This window comes from Lathamus discolor, chromosome 3, assembly GCF_037157495.1.
Source record: "Lathamus discolor isolate bLatDis1 chromosome 3, bLatDis1.hap1, whole genome shotgun sequence".
Classification (NCBI taxonomy): domain Eukaryota; kingdom Metazoa; phylum Chordata; class Aves; order Psittaciformes; family Psittacidae; genus Lathamus; species Lathamus discolor.
In genome coordinates, this window is record NC_088886.1 from 7,223,551 (window position 1) to 7,246,191 (window position 22,641).

General features: G+C 41.2%; 2 protein-coding genes across 2 annotated transcripts in view; one reads left to right on the top strand and one right to left on the bottom strand.

Annotated features, from left to right (window-relative positions):
- Positions 1-581: 581 nt before the first annotated feature.
- Positions 582-7,484, bottom strand: CPT2 (carnitine palmitoyltransferase 2). Its single transcript, XM_065673315.1, has 5 exons — positions 7,090-7,484; positions 6,107-6,187; positions 5,888-5,994; positions 2,426-3,730; positions 582-1,573 (listed from the first exon to the last, which is right to left on the bottom strand). The coding sequence occupies exons 1-5, from the start codon at positions 7,221-7,223 to the stop codon at positions 1,242-1,244; spliced, it is 1,959 nt and encodes a 652-aa protein (XP_065529387.1). The 5' UTR covers positions 7,224-7,484; the 3' UTR covers positions 582-1,241.
- A 1,401-nt stretch (positions 7,485-8,885) lies between these two features.
- SLC1A7 (solute carrier family 1 member 7) overlaps positions 8,886-22,641 on the top strand; it is a 53,592-nt gene continuing 39,836 nt past the window's right edge. Inside the window, exons 1-2 of the mRNA XM_065672550.1 lie at positions 8,886-9,026; positions 10,081-10,160. Of these exons, the coding sequence (XP_065528622.1) occupies positions 8,886-9,026; positions 10,081-10,160 (221 nt within the window). The remainder of the gene's footprint in view (positions 9,027-10,080; positions 10,161-22,641) is intronic.

The following is a 22,641-nucleotide window of genomic DNA, read 5'->3' on the forward strand; positions in this document are numbered from 1 at the left end:
CCTCTGGCTTCCTGACTGGTTAAGACCCCTTCCCCCTTTGCTATCACCCACTTTGAGGCTGGCAGAGTCCCTGTTGTGAACAGCACACGAGGAACTTGTCTGCATCTGTTTCATCTCACATTCACAGCATCACTAAGTTTTACTGATGTCTATGCTCAAGCTCTCCTGGCAAGCCTTAGGCTTTAGAATATCTGCAACAAGAATGCCCAAATGAATTGAAAATGCAGCTCTAGGCACTAAAACTCTGGCATTTACTACAATAAATAACATCAAAAGTTCTAGCTGACAGAACAAGGAGGAAACAGGAGAACATTCTGTTGAGATTAGTCTTCCACAGTAAGAGGGTGTTTGGAAAGAGAGAATCCCGAAAGATAAATTCAGTGATTCTTCTTTTTTAAGACCCAGGAGCACAGGTTTACATAGCAAAAGAACAGCAGATCATTGGAGAGACCCTTTGGAAGGGGACAGCCAACACTACAGAATGGTTTCAGCAGTATTCTTTTCAACCTCTGTAAGAAACATGAGCTATCAATAAAGGGACTACCCATACCATCTAATTTTGATCTGGCAATAAAAGAACGTTGTGGTTATTAACAGACAGCTTTATTACAATACAGTCTTTTCCAGTCAATTTAACAACACAGCTGGTGATTGCAGGTTTCTTAAAGCCTCCCACTTCATTTTTTTGTTTCTCAAAAAGCTGCTACAGTGGAAAAGCTTCAAGCAGCTGAGGCACAATCAGTTCTGATTCAAGTTTAAAGAGTAAGTGTGACCATTAGTAAGCAAGCTTACTGCAAGAGTGCAAATGTAACCACTCCTTCACATTTCAAATTATTGCTTTTTTACTTATTAAATCAAACAGTTTAAGAGTGGTATCACAGTACTATAGTCTGAACACTCATGGAACACGTGTTCCATATTAATAAACTCAAGTAACAATGCTTTTTATTTTAAATAAAGTGTTCTGAGAACACGTGGATCTGTTGGAACAGCCGATGTGTTACTTAATTTTGACACTGTGAATGGTTCTATTTCCTCAAACATGCATTCAAGGGCTGTAATTGATTTCTTTAGAATAGATACAAATTTCCTATGAGCCTAACAGTATTCAAGACCAGTGAAGATAAATGAAGCCAATTAAGCTGGGCAGCCTCAGCCATGTTGAACACTGATTAGTTTGCCCATTAGACACAGGCTGCATTTTGTACTGCAACTGTAAAGTGTTCCAATGTTTTTATGTCTTAACTGCCAATTTTCTTACCCTTTAAAACATTAAAAATATCTTCTAGTGACTTGTGTATACACTGAAGGTATTCTTTACCATTCCTAGATGGGTAAGAGGAAACATTACAACCTATCCAATCATCATGTACCTGATATCCTACTCCAAAGCCATCAGACACCACTGGGCCAAAGCCTCCTAATTGCACAGATGGGCTAACCAGTGTGCTTGTAGAAATGATGTTGTGATTAATCCGAGCATAGGCTTGGTCTTGATAAAAATCAGGCAGTGCAATACCCTTGGATAAGGCTAAATGGCGCAACACAAACAGATGTCGGTCAAATCCCTGACCTGTTAAAATAAAATAACAAGTGTTAGAGAGATGACTAATTTTCATAGGAATAAACTTGCTCATTTTGACATCACATTGGTTTTCAGCCACAAAAGAGGAGCTCTACAGATGTGGGGTTTACAGAACCAAAACATTCTGCACTTTCAAGGCACGTATCCTAGGGAGTAAGGGTTTGCTGGTTTACTGATAGCCTCAAGCTGGAATCATGATGGTAAACAAAAGTGCAATGTTAACAGACAATATTAATAATATATTACATTCTTTGATTAACTATTTATCTGAACATATCCAAGTTGTTTAAAACAGAGAAAGGCTTTCCTAAAATTTATGAATCTAAAGAGGAAGAGGATCTTGCGACAACAAAAGAATATGAATTTCAGACTCTATGGGGTTATGTTAAACAGTCCATTTTACTGAAGTAAGACACCAAGTTATGCTTCTGGGAAGGACAGTTGGAAAGAAAGCATTTAGAAAAATACCAGGGGTAGCACAGCCAAAGAATCAGTTTGATTTGGACTTGATAAAGCCTTTATTCCCTGCAGGGGTAAGAGAGAACTCCTCAAACATAAAGCCAGTTCTTTGTTTCCCTGGGGAGCACAACGCAAAGTATTTATCAAATCTTTCAAGAGCCCAGTTGCTCTAAGGACAAAAAAGTTTAAGAAATTCTCAATACACTGGCAGTGAAGTGGGCAGCACAGAAGTATTCTCCTCCATCAAGAGGATGATACTGTTTTGTCAAGTTTACATTAATATTAGACCTTCATCAAAATTATTCAGCTGTGCAGTAAATGTTCACACAACCTTAGACATTTTAATGCAAAAGCAAAAGTGTTTGATATATTCTTACTTACCCATAGCAGCTTCTTTTGTCAAACGGCCATGGTATTTCGAGCACTCCACTATCAAGTTCTGAAGTTCTTCTGTGCTGTGTTTGGATACTTCCCTGACAAAAGCTTCTGAACATTTCTTCGTATGGATAGAGGCAGGACGTATAGTTTCTGTACGACCATGTTTGAAAGCTGCAGTACTACAGGACTCGTATGTAGCAACAGTCTGATTGTATTGTCTAAGGAAAGCCATCTGGAAGGCGAGCTGAGCAACAGCATCCGGGCTTACCTTCTTCTGCTTCAGAATCTCCTTGCCCCCTTCATTGAACTGAATCAGATTAAGAGACAGTGTTCCTACAGTGGCATCAAATTTCTCTTTGGCTTTGGTAATTCCTGCTTTTAAGGCATCATTCAGCTTAAAGTCAAGTTTACGCACTGCTCTAGAAGAGTCTACTGAAGCAGGCTGGGACTGCGGGCTAATGGCTGGTGCCTTGGTGCTGTCTTTAAAAACCTCATTCTGGAACCTGAGCACAGCCACACCATCTCCCCAGGAATGCTCAAAATTAACTGCTGCAGTGCCATCCTTAGCTATGATGAGAGTGAAAGATTTGTCATACCAGCGGTTAGCACCATCTCCATGCAACATAGTGTGGGACAAGTGCACGAAGTCTTTAATAGGAAAATCATCTAAACTTAAACAAAACAGAGCAGAGTCTACTTTTTGAAGAGCTTCTTCATTGCCATTATCCAGTAGATTCTTTCTCAGCAATGCCCATGTATCTCTGTTTTCACTGGAGAGGTAGCCAAGAGGGAAGGCCGGGGCTGGACTGTTGTCACTAAGAATGTATTTCAAGTGTGCTTGTATTTCTGAAGGTTTCAGCATATTGCCATCTCTATCAAGAACATCAAATATATAAAAATTTCCATTTCTCAGTACTAGTAAATGTTTTGCCTTTTCATCTGTATAAAGCTCATCTCTGTCGGGCTTAGGCAGCCGCGTAGAGTTGAAAAGCCTGAAGTACTGAGACATATCTAGGGGGTATGCATTGACCATGTAGGCACCAAACCAAGAAACTGAAGGAGGCACAAATCGGATAATGCTTTTGAAGAGCTGAGTGTCACTTTTTTCTGGATTGAGGTGAAAAACCTCTGGTTCCAGATAGCCAGCCCTGAAGGTCTTCATAAACCGTATAGCAGAAACAGTCATGTTCGTAGCTCGTATGAGCTGATCATTATATTCAGATTTTGGATCAGGATTAAAAGACATAAATGGATTAAAATTCAAAACAACAGATTCACGAGCTTTTAGGTACATGTCAAACCAGGGACCTGAAAATGGAGAGTTGAGAAATAGGTCAGAACATAAAAGCAGCTTACTGAGTCAAACAGAGGTTCATGTAGTCAACATCCTGCCTCCAACAGTGATCAGGAATACCCACCTACTAAAGTACACACAGACACATGTAGTAATTCCCCCAAGGATCCTCCCAACCTCTAATCATGAAGAAAGGTTTGGCTAATTGTAAGGATACTGTATTTGGAGTAATATGTATCAAGAGTGCAAATGCTATGACCAGCAAGGGACAATTTGTTTTCTATATGGCTCCATGATAAACTACAACTAACATGACATACAATGCAGCTTCCAGCACTGTATGTTGGTGAACATCTCACCTTTGGACTGGAACATGTCTTTACTTACTCTCAAGCTATTAATTTCTGCTACTCTGGTACTGAGGGCATGCTTCTCTTTAGAACCACCTTTACTTCTGATCCAGTGTTTCCCTTATTCATGGCAGCATTCCTCCATCTGCATTTGCTTACTTGCATTTCCACCTCCTTCCTCAATCTACTAAAATGATCAGCACAGGGCAGAACTCTTGACACTGATGCGTTACCATCAGTCTCTGAAGCTGGCAAAAAGACAAGCTTAGAGGGGACCTCACAGTTATTGTTCCAGGCCCAGAATATTCTTTGAGAAGTGGAATTACAATTGATACCCGCAGGTCTTTTAGTCTGTCAGCATATTCAGAAGCATGACTGTGACCCAAAAGGTTCTGTGCTTACCAGCACCAACAGAATCAATCATAGCTCTAAAAAGTAGTCACGTCTTTACACCTGCCTATGAGTAAACAAAAATCCAGAGGGCAAAGGGAGAGAAGGGATTTTTAAAGTAGGCTGTATTTCATCATCAGCAAGCTCAAATTCAACAAGCTCTGGTATTGCACACTGAATGCAGGCACAGGAAGCAAGTGCACACCAACTTCATCTCAAGGCAGCTGATGTATTAGAAACTATTATTCTAACCATGGATCAGTCGCAGGTAGAACCTTCTAGCTGAGCTGTAAGAAGGGCAACAGGAACTTAAGTACCTAAGTTACAATTTTAATTTCAAGTCCTCACAAGTGAGTAACTAGCATTCATCTACAGCTTTACAACCACATTTGTCATCACCACATAACCTTTAACCTTGGACTTGAAAGTCCAGGGCAAAGGCAACTATACATACTTTCAGAAAACATTTTCGAAGTGGAACATGTCTTTTATGAGGCTTTACTATGAGTAACAACTAAACAAAAAGGAATGCAAATATCCCATGGTTCACGGACAAAAAGCAGCATGCTGGTCAGCACTAACATAAAGCCACCAGTTAAAGCCCTGGATGGTGTTCAAAGCGAATGGAAAGTAAAAGACAACAAACCAAACAGCAGCTTTTATGAAATTATCTGGTATTTTCTACAGAATTTAAGGCAGCTAGCACCCTTACAGCAGTCCCAACAGACAGCAAGGTTAGAAGTGCATTTGCTGGGCAACATGCAGACTTGTACGTCCATGGGTATTTGAGTATCCCCACCTCTATTGCTATCCATCCAATACTTCCCTAAGCAGACACCTGTATTTGGAAGTCTATGGATATAATCATAAGTAATAAAAAACCCCTATATGCTGTCCCTCTTTTTTTGTTCTCAATTTCCTCTTTCTGTCATTCCTTTTCTTCTACTCTTTAAAAGAATATGGTTTTGTAGTTCAGGAAGGGGGTTAAGTCCAGAGGACTGACTGCTTCTACCTCCAAAAGCTTAGTCGTTTTCTCTTACTCTCCACCCATCAGAGTTCAGCCTTCTTGCTAAATAACTTGCCAGTATTTGAAAATGATTGCTTTAGTTTCCTTCAGAGAATTCCAAGCTCCTCTATTAGCACAAACAGAAATAGATATTTCATCACTGAAACATTGATGAAAAACCTGTAAACTCGAATTTAAATACCGTAACTCATGAAAAAATACCTTTCCTCCAGTATTCATGTATCAAGAACTCTAATGCATACAAGTTATCATTTTTCCTTCCATCACAGACTCAGAATTTGCTCAAATACAGTCACAGTATTCAGAGCATGTTAATCCACGCTTATGCATTACAAAACTTAAGCTTGTAGCATTACGAGCTGTTGTCAAACATGACGATCTACAGACTCCTATATCCAACGTACCTGTGATGTAACTAGTGTGCTTGTTCTGACTGTCTTGAGCAACGAGTTGCTCATGCAGCTGTCTTCCAATTCCCTTTTCAAATTGATGAGCAAGTTCTTCAGTTTTCCTACAGTAATCAGTAAAAGAGTTGGAATGCTGTCACACGCCACATTTATTTGTAATACCTGGTTTTGAAGCAGCACATGTCACTGCAGTATGTGTATCTTGTTTGTCCATACCTGAATTGGTCATCATTTAAAAGTGGTTTCTGGGCATTCAGGTATCTCCTAATTGAGTCTTCTAGTTTGGGAACCGGCAGTCTGAAGGAAGGGGAACAGAGAGACACACACTCATGAACAATGGTAGTAATGAAGCTTGAGTTTCTTACACAGTTGTTTCTCTTTGCCTCCCCTCTTCCCTACCCTTCCTTAAACACTGTATTATCCAAATGACTCAAAAGTTTCTTGTGGAAGGAGAAGAAAGGGAATAGATGAACGTAGGTCATCACAGCATAAAGTTTTTGGAAAACAAGGTAGAAAACCAACCGGACTATAACAAAAGTACTTAAGTGTTGATACTTTACAGGGAATACAGTGACATGAACTGTTACAAGGAGAAGCAGCTATATAGAAAGCTCACTTCGGTAGCTCCCCCTGCATTTGGTCTTCTCCTTCCCTTTCCTCCTGCTTTATTGCAAATGCCCTCATCAGCATCTTTGTAACCTTCCTCTCGGGCTAAACATGAAAACAGTCTTCTTACTATAAAATAGTCCTATAGCACTCACAGAGGTTACTTTGCAACCCGAAAGGACGTTTCAGTAGTAAGCTTACAGTCATATTTAGGCTTTAAAACATGAAGTCATTCCTCTCCGCTGTGCCTTACGAAGGGCACATACAACGAGAAGCGAGCAGCCCGAGCGCGGCTGTGCACACACGCCAGGACGCGTCTTCTCTCCCCTCTTCACAACGGACTCCCGCCCAAGGCCGCCGGCCCCACACGGCCACCAACCGCCTGCCCGGAGCACGAAGCCCGGAGCCTGTCCCGCCCGCTGCCCTCAGCAGCCGCCCGGGGCTGGCAGTGCCCCTCGCCTGCCGGAGGTCGCTCGCTGGGGGCCTTACGCCGGGTCCCACCCCGCGGCGCCTCGGCAGGCCGCGGGACGGGCGGTCCCGGAGGGCAAGGGGCCCGGCGGGCGCCCCGGGGTGCGGAGCAGCGGCCGCCGTACCTGGGCAGGCTCTTTTGGTAGTGCATGGTGGGCACGATGCTGCGGTGCAGGTACTCGGCAGCGCCCGCGCTGCTGTAGCCCCGACGCCAGCGCAACGCCGCCGCTCGCCGCGGCACCAGCTGCCGCGCCGCCATGACACCCGCTCAGGCCCGTGAGGCGGCGTCCGCGCCGCCGTCCCCGCTGCCGTCCCGGGGCCGGAGGAGCGGCTGCTGCGACCCTGGCCGGCTCCCGGTAGCGCCGTTGAGCCCCTCCCGGCCCGGCGGAGCGCCCGGCCCCATCCGGGGTGAACTCACAACGCCCCGCGGCGGGGCGGAGGCGGCAGATCGGCCCCTCCCGGCGCTTTCGCACCCGCGCCTGGTAGTAACGGGGGCTTCTGCACCGGAGCCCGGCCGGCCGGGGGGCAGGCCCCGCGGGCCGGGCAGGTCGGACCGGACAGGCCCCGCACGGCCCTCTCCGGGTTGGGAAAGGCCCAGCTGAGGGTCGCAACTGCACCAGCAGCAGCGGGCGTGGTGGTGGACGTGATTTCATGAAGCATGTTTAAACTCTTACTTCATTCGTGAGGTGTATTCGATCCGTTAGCAAAGCTATCTGGATATTAGAACATGTCTGGTGTGGGATGGATCAACATTAATTCAGTCCTCTTTTAATAAAATTCACATTAATAAAATGGTCTGTGATCCTCTTTGTTTTGACAGGACTCTGGTTCATTACATAAATGCCACTGTTTTGGTTTTGTTGTGTGTCACTGACCATCCAGTACCCAGATCCTGCCTCCAGAGAGAACAATTTAATCTCTGGTGAGCATTTAACAACAAATACTGTATTACAGTATAAACCAGAATATTGTAAGCACACAATTCTGTTGTACTGTGTGGAATATTTTCCACAAAAGCGCCCAATAATCTTAGAATAACTCAAGACTGACAAAATGTTCTGGTAAGAAAGCATGGCATGGTGAGATGGTGATTCATTTTTAAAAGACACTCACTAGCATAAAAATCAGCGTTGGGATTGAATGCAGACACAGTGAAGGAAAGGAAAGCAATCCCTGTGGCTTAGTGAGATAATCCTCTGAAAGTAAATTGGCCCTACTCTAATCAACATAGTTGTTGGAAGAAAAGTGAAATCATTTCACTTCCAAGAGAATAAATATCAGATGTCAGAAGGTGTCCTGTGTGTTTTGGTATACAGCTATTTTCAATTCGATGCTTGTCTCTTGTGCTTCTCATGCAGCCTTTGTTTGCCATGAAAACAAAACCCCCAAGCCTGCTTTAATTAATGAAGTTCAGTTTCACCTAGCTTGCCCTGTTGTGATAGTCCAGTGCAAAATGTTACCTGCTCTGCCCTGTAGAAAGACTGTTGGAACATTCCTGTTACCCATTGGAACGCAGGACTTGCACTGGTCCCTTTCTAGGTTTGGATGTCCAGACCCCAGACCAGGGAGACGGGAGAATGCACTCAGACACTCTCTCTCTCCCAGGAGTGTCACTTTGTTTTGAACCAGTCTCGATATAGAAATACTACTGCATTCTGTTCTAATTTTCCAGAGCCCCCTAATCTTCTTCCAGGCTCTTAATGATGTAGTTGATAATAGGATTGTTGGTATTAATTTGGAACAATAATGCCAGCTGCTTGCTTGGTGGCTATTGGCAGAGGGGTGACCTTGCAGGTCAGCTAAGCAGAACTGGAAGTGCTTTGATCTCATCTATACAGAGCTTGTCCACCCGAACAAGAGGAGCGAGTGGATTCTCTCTCCATGGGATGCTGATTCTTCTCCAAGGAGCACGGAGGACAGCATGGCAGTGGCTTTTGATGCAGTCCTAGCTCGGATCAAGGATGTTTGTAAAAGAAATGGTTTGCTTATTCTCTCAGTGTTGTCAGTCACCATCGGCTGTCTTCTTGGATTTTTCCTGAGGACGAGGCGGCTTTCCCAACAGGTAAGCATGGCACAGCAGTGTATCACTACGAAGAAAATACCACACTTACGTAACTAAAGACGTAGCAACTGGTGGAACTTCAGGGTGGACTTTCGAAGATAAAAAGCATCTATATAGATATTTGTTAAATTTGTGTCATTTCATCTGCTTGTTAATCTACACTGTTCTTTTCACACGTTCTCAATACATTTGCAATGGTTCTGGTCATTAAGACATCTAGTCTAGCATAAGTGCATTATAATGTTGCAAGTGTGGATAATAATAGTGGGTGTTTAAGCTGGATGTAGTAGATATGTAGTGTCTAATACAAACTTGCTAAAACTGGTAGTGCAATGTGTTGATTGGATTTCATGTTACTTTGGTACATGTACACCTAAAGAAAACACTGGGAATATTTTTCCTTATCTGAGGTACAGATGTTTATATGACACCAATGGTATTTTGTATTAATAAATTTGAGCTCTCCCATCATTAGCAGACTGTGTTAAAGTCACCCAGGGATTTCTCCCCATCACGCTTCAGCTAAGCTCTTTGCTGGTACGCATTTCTTTCTGCTGTAATCAGACAGACTAGACAGGGCAGTGTGGATTGCTGAAGGCATTGCTTGAGCAAGGAAGAAATGATAGAAATCTCAATTAAAAAATATGGCATTTAGTAAATGCAACTAAACTAAACCAATTCTATGTTCTACTGCTGGCTGCTGGCTGAAAATCTTTTGTGTCTGAGCAGTAGCTTCATACACACGGAGGAAAACACACAAAATGCAGGATGAAGAGATTATTTAGGGCAGCCTATTAATGGTTGTCCCCATGAGGTGGCACATTTCATTTACATCTTCCTTTGTACAAGAACGCACAATGTACTGTGTTGAATTACAACACAATATGTAATCTAATTAATTTTTAAATGATCTTTTAAAGCCTGCTATCTTTGCCACCTTCTACACCAAAGCTGTGGATTTTAGCAGTGTTATCTGTTTCAGAGCTCTAGAAAAACTCTTGAAGACAAACAGTTTTTATCTCAAAACAATAAGCATCTCCCCATGTATTTCTAGGAAATCAGTTATTTCCAGTTTCCTGGTGAGTTGCTGATGAGGATGCTGAAAATGTTGATTCTCCCACTGGTTGTCTCAAGGTAAGTGAGGGCAGTGATTGTTCCAATAGTGAAGTTTCCTAAATGAGACATGTCATCACCACTGTTTTAGTTATAACAGAATGAATGTCAAAGTGCCGGAAGCATTACTGACTGATGTACATTTATATTCACAGTGGAGCTATGAACATGTTTTTTAATTGATAGGCTCATTTCCGCAATACCTCATAGAGGTATTATTTGCTTCCTTACTTGTAATGGGAGAGCCTTTTCCTTCAAACTGAACTAGAAGTTAAATATATGGAATAAATAACCCACCTTATAAAAAAAAAAACAAGAAACCTATATTAAATCTAAGCAATTGAAATAATACATTAGACAAATAAGATGAAAAAACACCATTTATAGTCTTATGAAGTATTGTGAGAGATGCTGTAGCCTGATTAGTATTGCAAAACCCAAAACCATTCTTCAGAGAACTAATAATATATGCCTGGCTTCAACTGGCATATATTGCCAGTGGTTTCTTAGTGTATTAAAAGCAGAACCACTTTATTGGTAGCAGAATTGATGATCTAGATGTTGACACTGATGGATAGTCTCTGCAGGTGATAGGAGACATCCTAAGTGAGCTTAAGATAGGTTTTCCTCTGATCTGACGTGGGAATTTCGGGTTAGATATAAAGAAGGTCTTTACTGTGAGGATGGTGAGGCACTGGCCCAAGTTGCCTAGAGAAGCTGTGGCTGCCCCATCCTTGGGAGTGATCAAGGCCAGGTTGGACAGAGCCTTGGGTGACGTGGTCTAGTGCGAAGTGTCCCTGCCCATGGCAGGGGGATTGGAACTGAATGATCTTAAGGTCCTTTCTAACCCAAACCATTCTATGATTCTGTGATTCTTCCAGCTGACTACAGTCACCATCAAAACACCAGTTTGATGACCAAAAGCTCTCTCATGTGCCTAGTGCTGAGAGAAGACAAAGAAGACAGAGAGACAGAGAGTAACAAAGCTAACTTTACATTACCAGATCTGTTAATAAATTCTTGCAATTTTTGGTGCCTTTCCTTGAAGCCTCAGCTTCTGAACCTAATACACCAAAACCTTATCTTCACGTTCAGAAAAAAAAACATTTCTAGACTAGATCTCTGAGAGCTGCTAAAAATTAACACAACCCAGCACTAATTTTATTTTTAAATCATCTCCCTTTACATCTACCTCCTCATGGCTTTTCATAGAATGAAGCTGAGTCATGGTGCTTTGTACCTGAAACTAACTGCATGACTGTAGACTCATACTTAGTTCTGCCCTACGCAGCTAGAGAACATCAAGACAAAACATGTTAGAAGATTTTTTTGAGAGGTGGAAGGAGAGTTTTCCAAAGAAAACAGGAATCTCACATCAGGAAGTGACGTAGAAAGGAGAGCAGAAAAGGGCTGCCCCTCCCAAAAATGTATAGTTCTTTAGATCTTCTTGTGTTGAGATGTCAGGAGGAGTAACAGCACAGTAGGACAGCTGCATTGACATGCCCTGTGATAGCTCTAGGTGTGTCAGGAGGGAATGTCTGAGTTACACTGTTAGAGCTGATGGACACCATCCTCTGAGGAAGAAAGAGAAGAAACTTTCCAGATCTTCAAGGGGATTAACTCTCCTTGCAAGGCAGTATGAATCTATCTCCCTGTATAGCAAACTATCCATTACTTGCTATTGCATAATGAAATTTCAGGGGGTTGCAAGTGAAAAATACTCCAGATGCAATTATATTCTTGTACAGTCCTTTTTTTTTTCCTCCAACAAGCACAGTATTTCCCTCACGTCCATGTCAAAAAATCAGTATAATAGTGCTCAGTATTGATACCAATCTGCGTGCACATTTAACAGAAATTTCTATGTGGATTTGGAATATTCTCGTCTTGTACTGCAGGAACAATGGCATTTAAATTATCTTCTAAAATACTCTCTATTATTGTTTACAAAAGCCAGGGGCACAGCACCATAAGAAGAGCTCTAAATCTTCCTCTCCTAGTCGAAGTTAATGCAAGTTTTTCCTTGAACAAGAAAATTACTCAAAAGGGAAGGTGAGAAAGAAAGGTTAAAAGAGGCAGCCAGTGCAAAATACCGTCTGCAAGTCCAGAGTTTATCTTGAAGGGTTGTAGCAGAAGTAGAAGGTGGCAAGTGTGTGGCTTGGGAGACTGATAATAGACTAGAAAATCTCACCCTTGTAGGTCACTAGCGCAAATCCAGCCTTAAACAGAAATGGCTTAAAATTTGTACTATCCCTCTTCTGACCTGAGAGTTACTGAGTTAAAACCAGGAACTTTTCAGATTGTATCCATTGATAATGAAAAACTTACTATATGGTCAGGTACCTCTGAATGCTGATTATTTTAAAAGCTCCTTGAATGCAGAAGAAATCAGTTGAACAACAGGAATCTGTTTCTTCAACGTACAGTTCCTTGTTTTACCCAGCTCTGCCCCAGCACCTGGAAGTGCTGTATCCCTGAGGTCCTGTACCTGCTTCTGATTGTCTCCTGTCACCTGTTTTCCCACAGAGATATCTTGGAAAAGCAACCACCAACCACCAGCCTCCCAGTTTGAGCCTAGCGTGAGCTTTTGTTTTTGTTGTGACGTGGGTCTTCGTTAAGGACAGGGGATGATATTATTTCATTTATCTGGTTACATAAACAAGTGTCATGGCATCAGGTGACAACTAAAATATATTTATTGCCACATTCTCTGCCTGAGGTTATAAGCCCTGCTTATATCTATTAGTATTCACTGTGTCTCATGTATACAGTTTGCTCTTCTTAGTGATGAAAACAGGTACCCACATAGCAAAGGATGCCACTCTATTAGCAACATAAAGAAAAACTGACAGTTTGTGTCTGCCTTAGGAATATTCAGTAGTGGAGTTGTTACAAGATCAAATTTTAGACCTTGTAATTAGAAGATGTATTTATGCTTATTATATCCTTAAACATAGAATACTATTTTTATGCTTCAGAATGAGAATACTAAGAGAGCTCAGAGAGAACAGGAGCCGAATCTGAATTCATAGTTACACACTTAGGCTCTGCCTGAGCCCTTACTGCAGCAGGACAAAGGAATGTCTTCAACAAGCCTGAAAGATCAACTGCAGGAGATCTGAAGATCCCTGATTCTCTTTGGGATAGAGGCCTTGATCCTCATTTGACAACTGCAGTACAAGTAATAACATATCCTTCTTACATGCAAAAGGTTTCAACACGTAAGATTTTCAAACAGGCACACACATATATGGCAGTGACGGAGGTGAATCTCAGTGCATCCTGCCTTTGAGTGCTCTGTTACGGTTACAAAAACATGGGTCCAGGTCTTCAGACAGACATCTGCTGATCAGCTGGCCCAAGGTGCTCGAGTTTGTTAAACCATCTTCCGTTCCACTTAATGCATCTCCCAGCGTATGGAGGGGCGCGATCTGTATTACACCCTGTAGCCAGGAGGTGGCTCTGTCTGGAAGACTGAGGAGCCACTTGTTCAAGCGGTTCTCAGTCCCCAGCATTTTCCAGTAGTGCTACCTTCTCAGAAAAGAATAAGATCTCTACTCTGTTTCACTGGGGCTAATTATAATCTCACCCAGACGCACACACATATCCTTCACCTGCAGATAGTGCTTTCAGGACAAGTTAGTTGGCAGAGATACCTGTGCATCACTTTAGGTTCTCAGCTTCTTAAATGCTTGAAATAACCATATCTCATGTCTTTGCGCTCCGCATGAAACAAAAAACAGGAGAGGAAAAAACACGCATTTTTCCCATTAGTACCTTCTCACATTTGATAAAGGTAATGTAAACCCTCTGACCTAACCCTGCCTGTGCCAGCAGTGCCAAGCATTGTTGCTGGCTCCAGCACAGGCCAGCCACGCCATTCCATACTGTGCCATAACTGCTGTCACCTCCCTTCTGAGCCTCTTTGTACTTGTGCCCATTCCCTGACCTATCATCCTTATCTCAGATAGCAGGTTTTGGACTAGTCAACTTAGTGTGGGCCAGAAACTTCATTTTCAGTAAGCATAACTGCATTGACTTGATTTTTTGGGGAGGCTGGTACAGAGACCTAATCTGCTGTGACTTTGTATCTTATGACTGAGGTTTTGAAGAAGCTGCAGACTCCAGCTGAGAAATTTACCGCTGCTGAGGCATTTATAATGCCTCTTTTTGGCCTGGGTTTCTTCCTGTAGGCAGAAAGCTTACACTGTGGCATTTACCCTAGAAAGGAAATTCAAAACAAGGAGGTTCCCGTGAGCCTGCAGAGGAGGAGAGCTGGCTGTCAGCCATCCACATGAGATCAGGTTGCTCTAAGCCCTGTCCAACCTGGCCTTGAACACAGGCAGGTAGCCACAGCTTCTCTTGGGAACCTGTGCCAGGGCCTCACCACCCTCACAGTGGTGAGATGCGCATAGATAATTTCTTCCCTGTAATCAGCTATGTAGTTACATAGACCTTAAGAAACTTATTCTCCCTTTTGGAGCCTTCTATCCCTTCTGTGTAATTTGAGAGAGAAAGTAAGGGCTTTCACATACACGGAGTTTCACTGCACAAGCCTTCCTTCTTCAGCAAAGCGGGCTAAAGATGGAGTCACACAGGTTTACACCAGCTGAACCTACTGAGGTTCTCTTTATCATGTGTCTAGTTATATACATATATAATGTAATAGAAAAATGCAACCTTTATTTCAGCACCCCCCTTGTTTATATGTTAAGCTTTTATCTGGTAACAGATACAGGGCCCAATTTTCTAAGACTATGATTAGTAGTATGCAATGAGGTTGCTTGTGGGAAAGAAGTGTCAGGGCAGAACTGAGCTGCTTAGCTCTCACTACAGGCTTGTTTCCACGGAGAATATTCCCTTTCGAAAAAGCAGTTTGTTTTGGTTAAGCTTAGGATGATTATTATATTTTGTGTTTATTTACCACTGACCATTTTCTAGATGTTTAAGAAATAGTGAGTAGCAGAGATTTGATGCTTTTTCCACATGCAGGATCTGTTGAATTGTTCCCTTTATACTCAAAGTTAAATAGCTGATCTGACCTGTATTATTTTACATTATAAAGCGTGTTCCTCTGAGTATGTTGTGCCTAATACAAGTATATGGTAATACATTTTTATATTTTCTTGAAAGCTTATTTGGGGGTAGTAATAAATATTTGTTACTATTGGGGTTTTGTTGCTGAATTAAATACAATATGCTAAATATAGAGCTGTCTGTCTTTAAAGGGATTCCTGTCCATAATGCCATCAGTTCTGGTAATCCCTTATCCTTCTGCTCAGATTCCTGAGTGGGTCGTTCTTACTCATGCTGTTACAGCCTAGTATTTAACTAGAAACTACTCCTTTGTGGTACCCTGTTCCCCATATAATTTTTTCCCCCACAGCTCTCTGATTTGGGGAACAGATTGGCATTTTAACGTCCCACTAATGAAAAATACTGCTCATCCTAATTCCAGAATTCTAATGGAATTCTGTCATTGTTCAGCTGTGCTGAAACAAATGTTACTGTGCCATACCAAATTTTGCCTGTTGGAACTCATTAGTTACATTTGAAGGGTTAGCAATTGTATAAACTGTGCAAGAGGATGTGGGTGCAAGCAAGCACATGGGAACTCAGCCCACCAGACAAACTGGGCAGGCTAGTGGCAGATCCATGCCGGAAGCCATATAGCCGCATTAGCGTGGCTTTGCGCCCAAGCCTGTATGCAAAGGGCTAATGTTGGCTGTATGGCTTCCGGCGCAGCCCTGGCAGCTAAGAGCATAGGCAGAGCAAGTTCCTGTCTGGACTTGTCTCTGCAGACAGAACCTAAATAACTTTAGAGCACCAGTATATTCTTTAGGAGTTCAGGGTTTGGTTAAGAACATGTTGTGAGACAGACCATTAGCTTCAGTAAATTATGTGTGCACTGTTTTGCTTGCTGTCAGCTATAGATGGAACTGGTAATAGACCACAGACTGGAGATGATTTATCTGTTTTACTACTTAAGATTACTATTTGTTAGGGATGAACAATTTGTCCCAAACACTCAGGTCAGTAGTGAAATTTGCAATCTAAATCTTCTGCCATGATTATAAATCAGTGCCTTAACATGGTCAATATAATGCCTATTCAGAAGGAAAATAGAGATCTCTAAAAAGCTATGAAATCTATCTTTTTTCTTATTTATCATTAAATTTAAACCAAAAGGACAGCCCAGATTTGTTCATGCAATAATACTGGGTTTATGTGAAAGGCAATTATGTGCAGTCCTGCTATTCCTGGTACTGAGAGGCACTTTCTGTGTTGTCTTGACAAATTCACAAAATTTACCTGAAGACTGAATGGGAAAGGATGGATAACATTCTGGTCAGTTTTGGCTTTGTCTTTCCTGCTGTATATGATTTAAACTATTCCCTCTGGTCATTCTTTTGTAAATACCAGTCACTCTGTTTTTATGCTTGTGCAGCTGCCAAACTGGGGCATAATCAAGTGCAGTCAAATTTATGTACTGTATTATCTAGCGAGGTGTTGAGGAGCAGCTGCAAAATGATGCCTATGGCTCTCTAAGGAGACTGCTCACAGCAATGCTTTATAATGTGCCAAAGCAGCTGTATTTTGTCATAGAATTAAATTGCTCTCGGAAACAGAGGGCTTTTTCTTCATATTATTGTACTCTGAACTTTTCCCTCTATTTCACCTGTGTTACATTGCCAGTAAGAACATATTGACACTCAAGAACAGGTATTCCCCAGCAGAGGAGGGTAAACCTTCTGCTGGGTTAGTATGGGAAAATCTGTGGGGTACGTGAATGATAACATAAAGTGTGTATAGTGTCCCATTTCTGAACTACCTGTCAGGTGTATCACTGTAATGTACATCATAATAAAAATACACTACACCCCAGTGAGAACAACACGTTAGCCCTTTCCTAGGATATGCAATACACAGTATCTGTTGTGGAGAAAGTCAGTATAGATATAGGAGGTTTAAGGGGATGACTAGAGAGAATCTATATATTTACATTCAGAGTGAAAAAAGCAAAACTCTGCTTGGATAAAACTGAAAGGGGAGGATTACCCAAGGGTAAGAAGAACTGGTCAGAGAGCAATTTCACTTGACATCTTTATACTACTTGAAATTATCAATATGGAAATTATCTATTTTATTGTAGAACTGATGTCAGATTACCCCAAAAGTCTTCCAAAGGATGCTTTGAGATTTCTTGAGCTTGTAGAGGAAAATTTCATTCTACCTTCTTAGGAAGCCTGATTAAGAATCCCTCCTCCATGCTTCATCTTCTCAGAGGTTTCACTGCATAATCATCTGTAGCATGTTCTAAGCTATGTTTAGGAATATGGGGTCAAATGGTCAGATCCCATACTGTTTTCCAGCCTTTTCTTTTGTCTGTGTAACCTAGAGGTCCAAGTTGTTTCAGTGAAAAATTACATGTTACAGAGTTATGCATGTCATAATGATAAAATTGGCCTGACTCAGTACAAATTATGTAGGCAATGTCAGCAGGGATGGAGCGATGTGCAATAGAAATCGATGGTCATGACATGAATGGGTTTGGAAAGCACTGAAGTGATTACAAATGGGGTAAGAGTTGTTTGTGACTTGACAGAATTTTTCTGGTGTCCTCTAAGAGCTCTAAAATACTTAGTGTCTCACAAAAGAAAAAGCAGCAACGCGTGAAGATTGAGGAGCTGGCTGAATTCCCTCTGTTTCCTTAGGACAGAAACATGTATGAACAATAAACAGCTGCATAAATCTGACATTTGTTTATAATCCACATTTGTGCCTCAAATTCTTTTGCCCTTTTCTTAATCTGAAAACACTTGAAAGAACTGACAGAACAGAAAATCAAGTATTACTGAGATTCTTGGCTCTTCCCACAGATGTGAAGCTGCACATCCATATTTAACAGATAATTGGTTTTCTGTTTGCATCCTGACCTTTGAATTTAGGAAATACTTTAATTTTTTTAATCAGAACAGCTGAAGTCAACAAACCAGCCTGAATCCTGCCTGAGCTACACTACAGTGTCTCAAATCTCTTTTATCAGTCAGTGATCAAAGGTTGCTTTCATCTGGCATTGATAGATGAATCGCAGTAGCCTCATTGGGCTATTTGGGAGGAAGCAGTGACAGAATAGCCGTTGGACATTGATCTTCACAGTGTGCTGTACAAAGTCCTGCCTCGTTAACGTTAATCCATAAAAGCAGATTTCCTATTGCACATGAAGAAAATGCAATGCATGGTGCGAATTCCTGGCAGGATTTTTGCTATCTATGTCGGTTTATCATTAACAGGTACAAGTGTTAGATAATAAGGAAAAGGAGATCTCAACATTCTGGGTAAAAAAATAAAACTCTTACTATTTTATAAAGCATTGTTTAAGAAACAGTATCAGAAAGCTGCAGTTCATGGTGTACTAAGAATGTAGATTTGGTTTCTTTTGTAGATGTCAATTTCTCTTCCAGCAGCTTAGCTGTAAAATTAAACACAATCACTGCAACCCGTGTATTGCAGACAGTGAGATTTTCTAACATACTGCTCATTGTTTGAAGATCAAGAGCCTGATTTTTCATCATTCCTGACACCTTGCAGCTGTTTTATGTAGTAAAATAGCTATATACTGAGGCTCTGAAAAGTTAATTCACATTTCGAGTGCTATTTATGACTGATAATCTAACCATAGAGAAACTGCTGCAACAGTCCTATTTGCAAAGCAGCTATCTCTTTTTGTATCTGGGTTTTTTTTTAGTGTAGACATTATTTCATTTGCATTAAGATATCTAAACTTGAACAATTCTGTTTGCTAGTACTTGATTTTCAAAGGAGATGAACCTTAGTAGCTTAGATCTTCAGGAGGACTCTCGATTTCTCATCTGCTTTGAAAATCAGGCTGTAATACTGTGAAACTTTTAATAATACATGACATTGGGGATCATTCCACTGACTACAGGTGATCATGACAGTTCCTTGATTGTGTTCAGATCAGCAGGAGCCTGTTACTACACCAGCAGACGATAAAACTGCTGGAGTCTGAATAGTTCACAGACAGCTGAGGTGCCATTTATTGCCTGTCTGGACTGTACACAAACATACACGTAAAGAATGTTCATCTAAACAAATGGGCAACCCTTCTACAAGTGCCAGATCCAGCTTAGTTCAGGGTGTGAGCATAGATTATTGCAGGATTTTATCCTGTGCTTAGACAAATGGTGTCACGCACATGAGAGGCCCTAGCATCACTTAAAAGTGGGTGAATGGGACTGGAAGTTTTGATTGTCACCAGCTTCTAACCAAGATGCTACTTGATTGTAATATGTATACAGGTACAGGTCAACAGATGTGCTAACTACCTGTCTGCACATGTATGGGCAAGAGGCGTTTTTTCCTGTGCGGTGAGATATGACATCTAGAGATGAAAAAACAAAACTTCAACATATCACTGTTAAGTAAGGGCAGACCACGTAGGGGGAAGCAGAGACGTGGACAGGCTACAGTCCTCTCACCAGTACCACTGTCACTCCAGCATGTGATGAGAGCAGCAGGGTTCTTTATCTCAGCCATGGCAGTGTTTTGTTCTGTAGGCACTCTGTCATGTTAGAGCAAAAGAATATCCTGGAAAGACATATTCTACTGAAATAATTTTAACTGCACTGGGGACTAAAGAGCAAAATCAAGCATTAAAATACAGAAAGAGCCAGAGGAACTTTCTTGTCTCTTTCTCTCATAACTGTAAAGAATCTGTTGCAAACTGTTCCTCCATAAATGTTACCTCCATAGAAGTGAAGCAGCCTGTTGTGAAAGCACAGGTAGATGGGCATGGATGAGGAAAAGTCTGATGGACTGACTGCAATACAAACATCACTTCAGGCATATCCTTCTTCACTGTAAATTGTTTGTCTTTAAAGAAACTGCCTTCATTTCTGTTTCCTTGTTTGTAAATTGGAGATACTGCCTTCCTGTGTGGTAGTAGGTTATATTAGTAAAACATTTTAAGATGATTAAATGGCTTGTGGAAATGGAGATTATTACTATGTTGAAACTTGAAGGCACTGACCTTGACAAAGAGGTAAGTGACAGCCTGCCTGCATGATCAAGCAGCATTAGTGAAGCCAGCAATTCACTTTTATGATGCTCAACTGTAACATAATCATCTCTAATGTCGCTGTTAGAGGAGCTTCCCAGCCGCACTGTGAGAACTTGCTTAGAAAGGTCTTTTCTATGGCATGCCATTACAAAATGAGAATGCAAGGGAGGGTACAGAATGAATGAAAACCAACATGATTCTAGGAACAACTGTTGGTGGTTAATACTTGACCATTACTTCTTGACAGGATTAATGTCTTTCTAATCACACTAATCCCTTCCGATAACTTTATCCATAATCCATCTATTTCAAAGCAACATCCAGATGGCTTCTGGTGGAGAGGAAGACAAAGTAAACATGCAGAATGGGGTCTTAGCAGCAGCTTCTTGTATTTTCCTTTTCTGGGGATATAGGTTTTGATCTTGAGACAGGTCAAAATAGGCACTCTTATCAGAGAGCAACAGAAATAAACAAGAGCGTTGCAGAGAAGATAGAAGATTTTTCTTTGTGAATGAAGTACTTCATAAGTACTGAGATGCTCATCAGTGACAGCCAGAACAAGCCTAGAGGTGCTCATAAGGGTTTAGCTACTTGTTTGCATGGGACTAATTCGATTTGCCAGATATTGAAAGAATTCCCTTCCTCATTATTTCAAAATTGCTGTAGTAGTTTGGGGGGATTTATGCAGATTTCTCTCAAAGCAGACATGAAATTCACTAGTTTCTTTGGTTTGTACTATTACAAATATTTTAAACAACCTAGTAACTGACTTAACATTTTCAATAAATCACATATAATAATAATTCCTGGAGTTGCTGGAGTCTTCCTCTTCCCTTCTAGAGTCTGCTTTGAGAGCTTAATCTAGGTTTCTTTAGATCCTGGCTTTACTCTTCACTTTCCTCCCTCAACAAGGACTCCAGAAAGAAATAATTTATTCTAACCTTTCATAAACCACATGGAAACTGTCCCCAAAAAGGAAACAAACTTTAATCAGACCATCCTAGACAAAATAAAGTAGCTAGCTTTTTTATTTTACTAACACTCAGCAATGAAACAATCTAAGTCGCAGTGAAATTACTGTCTTAAATATCTGCCCAACTAAAATGCTGCAAATAAATAAATCTGTTTTATTACTTGCCATATCCAGCTTTAGATCAAAATGCTCCTATTTGGTTTACTGGCTTTCTGACTTTCTTTCTCCTATAAAAATGTGGCTTGATAGTTCAGAGAAGAGACAAGACAGACTTGGCTACATCAAAACAACTTATTTCACAGCAAACAAAGCAGAGCAGATTTCGAATTACCTAAGTCCCAGTAAAAGAGCCAGATATCTTTTACATGTTAAGAATACAAAGCTGAACCTTAGAAAGATATTGTGGAGCATTGGGTTTTCATTGTGCACAGATCCTCAGGTTATCAAAACACAGCTTTGAAGACGCTTGAAAGCCGCAGGCATATAAGGGCCACGGGACAGATCATTACACAGATATAGAGCAGTTGTTACATTTTTGGAGGCTATTCTTCAAATCATGTATAGTCTCTGAGAATACACAGTTGCATCCAAGATAAACAAAATGAAGCAGACTGTTCTAGACAGAAGAAAGAAAAATGCGGGAGATATAGGTCATGGGGCTACTTAGTTTATTATGGTGTCTGTTATTATATCCAGCACCCGACAATTCAGAGCAAGGTGCAAGAAACCTCTTAAATCATAGGGAGCCAGAGATTTCACTTGGATCCTACACTACAAAATTTAATATCTCATCCAAAAGTCCTTAACACATATTTAGGAAGCCTTAGAATTGAGATAATTTTTTTTTCTATACAAATGAAGAAATGGTTCTTGAACATGAAATTACACTTTTGTGGATTTTCTCCCCCCCAAACTGATTAAATGAATGAGAGGCACTGTAATGATTCAGAAAAACACAGATTGTTTTTCGTTGTCTTAATCCTGTTTTGTCCATTTGAACATTAGAACATGTCATGGAAACTATGCATGAATCTTATGTGTGGAAGCTATTTAGCTACACAGTAAGTCAAATTCTTTTAATCTATGAATCAAATATCTGTCCTGTTATTTAAAGCCTAACCAGATTCTGAGGCTTGACAAGAGTTGAAGGTGCACTGGTTTCCATTCCATTGTGTTTCATGAGAGTCTAGCAGTGGATGGCATGGGAACATCTTTGATGAAGGTTGGGAAACTATTGGGGAGGTTTTTATACGTCTGAGAATATCTGATGAGAAATAGATTTAAAGGGAAACCTAAACATAATACAGGGATCTTAAGTTAAACCATCTGGAAGCTTATTCCTCCTGGCTTCCCTATTCCCTAGGAAATAAGGAAAGTGCTGGGGTCACCATCCCTGGAAGTGTTCACACACTGTGTAGACGAGGCCCTTGGTGCCAGGGGTTAGT